Source organism: Taudactylus pleione, unplaced genomic scaffold, assembly GCF_031769625.1.
Source record: "Taudactylus pleione unplaced genomic scaffold, aTauple2 ptg000230l, whole genome shotgun sequence".
Lineage (NCBI taxonomy): Eukaryota > Metazoa > Chordata > Amphibia > Anura > Myobatrachidae > Taudactylus > Taudactylus pleione.
Genome location: NW_028284632.1, coordinates 7056609 through 7064096, shown reverse-complemented (window position 1 = coordinate 7064096; position 7488 = coordinate 7056609). Strand labels below are relative to the sequence as shown.

At 45.9% G+C, this 7488-nt stretch overlaps 1 protein-coding gene across 1 annotated transcript; it reads left to right on the top strand.

Moving 5' to 3' along the window:
- The first annotated feature begins 608 nt into the window (after nucleotides 1-608).
- On the top strand, nucleotides 609-2081 carry FOXE3 (forkhead box E3). Its single transcript, XM_088479351.1, has one exon. The coding sequence runs from the start codon at nucleotides 655-657 to the stop codon at nucleotides 1879-1881; it is 1227 nt and encodes a 408-aa protein (XP_088335477.1). The 5' UTR covers nucleotides 609-654; the 3' UTR covers nucleotides 1882-2081.
- The last annotated feature ends 5407 nt before the right edge of the window (nucleotides 2082-7488 follow it).

Here is a 7488-nt window from a genome sequence, read left to right as displayed (position 1 = left end):
ACTGTCACAAATATAAAATAACCGGTGATGCTTGTTTAATAAGTTATTAATAGTATGTAACAAAGTAATAGTTTTTTTTTCTTTACAAAATATTATATTTTGTAGCACAACTATCTGTTTCTCAACAATAAAATCAGAAACAAGTGGCAAAATTATACCCCTCTAGTGGGCAACTGTCTGGAAGGGCACCAACCTTTTTGATGACAACATATCCTATTTGGCGCCTTCACATATTTATTGCCACATTTATTTCCTTTTAATAAATCCTTCGGGTCATATAGCTGTACCATGCCGCCATGAAGACACATATAAATGTCACCTCTGGATCTCCAGCTATCTGGAATTTGTGGTCCTGCACCAGCTGGAGTCCCATAGGCTGCTTTCCTCTAAGACATTGCGTATTTACGCGTCTCGGATAACTGCTGCTGTGGAATAGTACGTAGCTAATCTGCACTGCGCTAAAGAATATCTAGGGACCATTAGGGGTGGGTATAGCAATTAAGGGCTTTGACATTGTGCTGGGAAGTTGGGAGGCGCCAGTCTTTTTTTGCTGGCTGATATATAAGACCGGTTAGATGAGTGCGCACAGCACCTGGTCTGTTTGGAGAGATCCCAGGTGACATTTACTGAGGGGAATCTGAGAGGGTTTTGTTTATGAATTTGGCAAATTTCTCCTACTATTCAGGTATGTGTACCATGACTGTGGATTCACAGCACTCCCCAACTGAGGCTTCCAGCCCCATGGGGAGCTCCCCCAATATGTCCATGGACTCCCCAGGTTCCGCCAGGGTCACGGAGGGGGTTTCAATCAAGTCTGAGCCAAAGGGGAGCAGCAGCCCGGCGGGTGAGGTCAGTGCTGGTCACCAAGATGAGCACCTCCAAGCTTCGGGTGGAAGGAGGAGAAAACGTCCAGTCCAGCGGGGAAAGCCACCTTACAGCTACATCGCTCTGATTGCCATGGCCATCGCCAATTCTCCAGAGAGGAAGCTGACCCTCGGGGGCATTTACAAGTTTATCATGGAGAGGTTTCCATTCTACAGAGAGAACTCCAAGAAATGGCAGAACTCCATCAGACACAACTTAACCCTCAATGATTGTTTTGTGAAGATCCCCAGAGAACCGGGTCACCCGGGGAAGGGCAACTACTGGACTCTAGACCCAGCGGCAGAGGACATGTTCGACAATGGGAGTTTTTTAAGGAGGAGAAAGAGGTTTAAGAGGACAGATATCACCACATACCCAGGATACATGCAGAACAGCAGTGCCTTTACTCCTACCCCAGCCGGAAGACCCTCCTTCCCTAACAGCCTCTACTCCAGTGCTGGATCTGGTTACAACCACCAGTTACACTCAACATCCCACCACCCAACAATGATCCATCACTACCAGGCTCCTGGTGGACCTGGGCAAGCACAGCACAGGATGTTCAGCATAGACAGTTTGATAAACCAGCAGTCCATGATGCAGTCATCTCCTGGGTCAGAACTCAACCACCATTCGTTGGGTTTAAATGGAGACCTTGAGAATATGGGAAACAGCTGTTCTGTAGGGGACCTCTCTTGCTTTCAGACTCAACAAATTAGCCCTACAGGAGTAGGATCTCTCATAAACAGATCGACCAACTCAATTTCTTCCAATTTAGCCTATTCTTACTCCTCATCTCCACCTCATATATCGGTGCCTCAGGCCAGTTATTCCCCTACAAACTCCCAGATATACGGTACCCCCAACAGACTCTCAATGAGGCCTGGGACCTGTATAGGACACACAGAGCAGCTTCTGACATTACCCTCCCCTCAGATGAATGGGGTTTGCCAATATAACAACAATTCCTATATGAGACAAGCCAACTTTTCTTCCGGGCTAGAAAGATACATGTAGATCAAAGTAACTGTTTTGTTATTGTTTTAATGGACTTGAGACATTCCAGAACTTAATAACTTATCTCATTCCAGGTATATGTGCGAGTTTTGAGATTTACCCGATATTTCAGTGTTATGTGATAGTTTCACCTGGACTTTATAATGTTTTATTGTTATTTTTTTTTTTAAAACCTGCCCATACAGTACTTTGTAGCAAGTCAGAGCATAGAAATGAGCTTTGTCTCCTTATATAAATGTAATATTCCTATCAGGGTAGGACAAGATTAAAATTGTAATGGTATTTTATTGCCTCCTGGCTCTCCAGCTGCTGTGGAACTACAAGTCACAACATGCTATTGTCAGGGCATGCTGTGACTTGTAGTTCCACAACAGTTAGCGAGAATTATTACTGGTATGCATGAATTCATGTATGTATGTATGTATGTATGTATGTATGTGTATATATAGATAGATAGTTTCTCTCTTTTATTGCTACTCCTTTTATTAGATTATATATACAGTATATATATATATATATATATATATATATATATATATATGCAGAATTCAGGCAAGTAGGCATGCAGACATAATACATTATAACTATTATTTTGTATTGAATAAGCCCGCACTATGAACTAATATTTATTGATACAATTTGTTTTAAAATACTGGTGCATTTTGTTACATGATTTTGTGGGTGTAAAATCACACTTCAGTATGGTTTATGTCAGACACACTGACAGAGACACACACACATTTATAATGTTCCCATCAGCCTGCAGTTTACCAGCCATTGTGGAACATGTAGTTCAGTATATTTATTTTGAAATAAGTGCAACTGTTGTGTAGATTAAGGAGATATATGTGTGAGATTACATCACACTTTCAGAAAAAATGGATCTGTGCAGCCACAGTTTACACTGAAGTTATGTTTTACAAAATTGTAAACCTTCAAATTACAGATTTATGAGTTAACCTGGAGGATCACTTGGTGTTAACGATTTTCAGTAGCCCTTACACAATACAATAGGCAGCCTGTTGTTCTGTAAGTATTGTGGAACTATAATGGGGGGCATCCACTACAAGATCTGAAAACGACTGCACGATTACGACATTGTAATCGTGCAGTCGTTTGTCAGTCATGTGATGTGCCTGCACTGAACGAGCAGACGTTCAGTGCAGGGTCATCCATCATCGTCAGGTTGACCAGCATGTTTGCACGATGATAGATGTCTAAAAGACCACATTTTCAAATGATTTTCAAACGATGTTTGAACGATTATCAAATGATTTTATCGTTATCGTATAATTGTTCAACTTTATCATCTAGTGGATACCCCCCTTAAGTCCCAGAGACTTGCCCTCATCTGTTGTATAATATACACCTTATGTGGCAGAATCACTGTAAAACATTCCTTCAGTTATGTATTCATCAGCGGTGTCTATGGACAGATGATTAATTGTAAGCATTATAGAAGTAAACGCTAATAACACTAATAAATCTGAAATGTTTTTTTTTAATTGTAACTAAAATGGTCTCAGCTTTTATTTTCTATCTCATTGACACTTTTTCATCATGTCTTTTGTTTTCCCCTAAATTCCTCTGCCATTTCTTTATCTCTCTACTGAACATGTCTCTGAATTGCCTTTTTGTCACTTAGGGGCCCATTTATCATTCAGTATTTGAGGTAAAATCCCCGAAAACACACGTTTTTGGGGGTTTACCTCAAATACTAAGTATCCCCCGGATGTATGAAGGAGGGACCGCAGCAGATACCTCTGACACCTGCTGCGATCCCTCCATTGCCGCCCGCAGCCACCTCCCCCATAGGTTTCTATGGGAGATGCGATGCTGCCAAATTATTTTTATTTATTTATTGCCAGTTATTTATATAGCGCACACATATTCCGCAGCGCTTTACAGAGAATATTAGACCATTCACATCAGTCCCTGCCCCAGTGGAGCTTACAATCTATGGCCCTCATTCAGAGCCACTCGCTAGCGGCAGTACGCTCGTTCCGAGCGATGTTCGCACATCTGCGTATGCGTACAGTTTTTAGTACGCATGCGCGAACCAGTCAGTGCGGCCGAAAATCGTTGGTACGCAATATAGCGAGGGCCTGCTATTTTGAGTGACAGAATGAGGCGTATGTGGGTGGTAACAGGGGAAGGTGCTTGAAAACGGGGAGTGGAGATCCGAACGCAGGCGTGCTTAAAGGTCAAAACGGGCGTTTTAAGGGAGTGCATATTTAATACAGCAGCGTCATTGACCACGTCACTTGGTTTTTTTTAACTCAGAACTGCTCGCAAAATAGCGGTTGAAAACACCAACCACAAGAATAGCGAGCAGTTCATACGCTGTACGATGTACTCGATTAATCTAATAAATAGCGGACATGACGTATGGTGCGAGCGGCCAGGGGGCGTTTTTAACAAATAAACGAGCATATGTTTTGCTCGCTCGTTCAGACTTAGAGGTGTGAACAGACTGCAATTTGCGAACGGATCATTTGAATAGCCACCCCTTGTTTTTGAACGAACGACCGCAAATAGCGAACGGCTCTGAATCAGGCCCTATGTTCCCTATCAAATGCCTACACACATACACACTAGGGGTAATTTTTTGTTGGGGGCCAATTAACCCACCAGTATATTTTTGGAGTGTGGGAGGAATCCGGAGTACCCAGAGGAAACCCACGCAAGCACAGGGAGAATATACAAACTCCACACAGTTAGGGCCTTGGTGGGAATTGAACCCATGACCTCATTGCTGTGAGTCAAATGTACCAATATCCGGAATGCGAAGCATTCCCGATATTGGCCCCAGCAGCTAACGCCATCTGAAGATAGCGTTAGCCGCTGTAGTCTATAGGCACTTACCACATATCAGCCAGCGGAGGGATCTGCCAGCAATGGGCGCTGCTCGTGCAGTCCGCTGGACTGCGCATGCGTAGCAGCTCCGAATGCACTCCGGCCACATTGCAGGAACGGGCTCCTTTCGGAGCCCGTCACCCTGCATGTGCCGGTTAATGCATCCGGCCGCTATGATCGCATTTTGCAATGCAATCATGGGGGGTACTGCATGCCCTGATTGCATTGCAAAATGCGATCATTAATAAATGGGCCCCTAGATCTTAGGCTGGGTACACACTAGATGACCGGCAATTTTGACGATGGTCCACGCCATGCAAGATTGCCGGTACACCCTAGAAGATTCAAGGAACAACAGAACGATCACTCGTTCCGCCCTTCATTAAACTACACAGCCCATGCGATACCGTGTGATTGTCTGTGCAGCATGTGACCCGCGGGAGTGGGCAACCAGGCATACACACTGTGCGATATGTCCAATCTTTCATTCCAATTGTGTCTGTCTGGTTTTTCCTTGTCTCTTTTGCTCTCGGGGGTCCATTCATTAATCATTGCATTTGCAATGCCATCTGAGCACCATATTAGCACCTATGATTGCATTGCAGGATTCGATCATAGCGCCCAAATGTACTTAAGAGAGCAAGCTTGGACAGGGGCTCTGAAAGGTGCCCTACCCTGCGATATGCTGGGATCTTGCGCGTGCACGGTCTACAGACACCACACGTGCGGCAGCCATTGCCGGGGGAGGAGATATATTCTGCAATCCCTCTATAATACATCTGGGGGATACTTATTATTTGCAGGTATCCCAAAAATAAGTGTTTTCGGGGTGGGAGCACCACAAATATTGAATGATAAATGGTCTGTTGATAATGGGTGGTTTGTCAGATCGGCTTTGACCGATAGTTTTAAAACGGCAGCAGGAATTAATAGTAAGCTAGGTTTGTTTAGCATTGATTCCTGTTTCTGTTTCAAAACTACTGGTCAAAACCACTGATTGGCGGCTTTAACATACTCCAGTCTACCTTGCCTGGTTCTCTCCCCTTTTCCCTCTTTTTATTTTTAATCCTTCTGTCAGTTTGTCTGTCAGTCTCTGCCAATCTCTCTGTCTGTCTATATTCTCCCCCTGTACTCTCTCTCGCTCTCTCGCTCTCTTGCTCTCTCTCTCTTGCTCTCTCCCTTGCTCTCTTGCTCTCTCTTTCTCTCTCTCTGCATCCACCCAGCTTCTCTGTCTCCCCCCTTCCCTGTTTATCTCTCTATGCCTTACTTCACCCTGCCTTTATGTCTCTCCCCTCCATCTGTCTCTCTGTGGGGCTGATGCAGGGTGAACAATTGGTGTAGTGTATTTAGCATATTTGCACACTGTGGGCCTGATTCAGAGCCGCTCGTAAGCGGCCGCTCGTTCGCTCCGAGCGAGGTTCGCACAACTGCACATGCGTATGGTTTGTAATATGCATGCACGAACCAGTCATTGCGGTCGGAAATTGTGTGTTCGCAAAATAGCGAATGCCTGCTAATTTGAGTGACAGGATGAGGTGTTTGTGGGTGGTAACAGGGGAAGGTGCTTGAAAACGGGGAGTGGAGATCCGAACGCAGGCGTGCCAAATGGTCAAAACGGGCGTTTTAAGGGTGTGCATAATTAACAAAGCAGCGTCATCGGCCACGTCGCTTGGTTGTCTCTTAGCCTGAACTGTTCGCATGATTGCGGTAGGAAAATCCAACCACAAGCACTGCGAGCAGTTCATACGCCTTTCGATGTACTCGATTAATCTAATAAATAGCCGAGATGACGTAGGATGCGAAAGGCCAGGGGGCGTTTTATAAAAAATAGCGAGCGCATGTTTCATTCGCTCCTTCAGACATAGAGGCGTCAACAGACCGCAAAGAGCGAGCGCTCTATTTAAATATCCGGCCCCTTTTTCTGAACGAGCGAGCGCAAATAGCGTCCGGCTCTGAATCAGGCCCTGTGCACATCCAGAAAGCAAATGGATGCAAATATGAGAAATTCTGAATGCAGAGTGGGGCGCATTGTGGGCGCATTGCCTTATGACCGGATAGGCTGGAATGGGGCATTCTCATGTAGACAAAGTTACATGACTTTGCTATTTGCGGGTCGCACCCGGGATTTGTGCACGCGTCAATCCCAGGTGTGACCCTCCTGAGACCCCTTTCAGACTGGCGGCCCGACCTGGAAGGGGCATCGAGAGGGGGTGGGAGCAGGTACTAATTACCAGGGCACCGGGCTTGCTGGAGGGGCCCGGCGGGGGCCCTGGTCCGGCACCGCTCTCCCCTCTTACATCACAGAAGCCCAGCACATGCTGCTGTGTGCTGGGCTGCACTGGGAGACTGTTCGCAGCTGCTAAGAAGCAGCCACAGCAGTCTCCTATGCCCGTGTGGGGGGAGTGTTCAAGCTGATCGGGCCCCCCACTGGTTATGCACTGGGCTGAGGAGGGCTCACAGCGCCCCCCTTCCCAGCGTACGGCGCTTCAAAACTTTCCCTTTTTAAAATTTTTCCATAAGGGGGCATGGCCACACCTCCCGCTATTAGGTCATGCCCCCTTTTACCCGGGCGCGGCTCTTGGCGGGCCTGCTAATGCCGGGTCGATGATGCCATCGGCGTCACGTGATGAGATCATCTCCAAGCGCCACCTCTCTTTTTTAGTCACCAGCTATCTCCCTCCCATCAGGGGTATATTTACTATCCATCAGCGGTTTTGACCGACCGTTTTAAATGGCAATAAGAATTAATGC

Coding starts and splice junctions, on each gene's coding strand:
- FOXE3 (XM_088479351.1), top strand. CDS start 655: ATGAATTTGGCAAATTTCTCCTACTATTCAGGTATGTGTACCATGACT.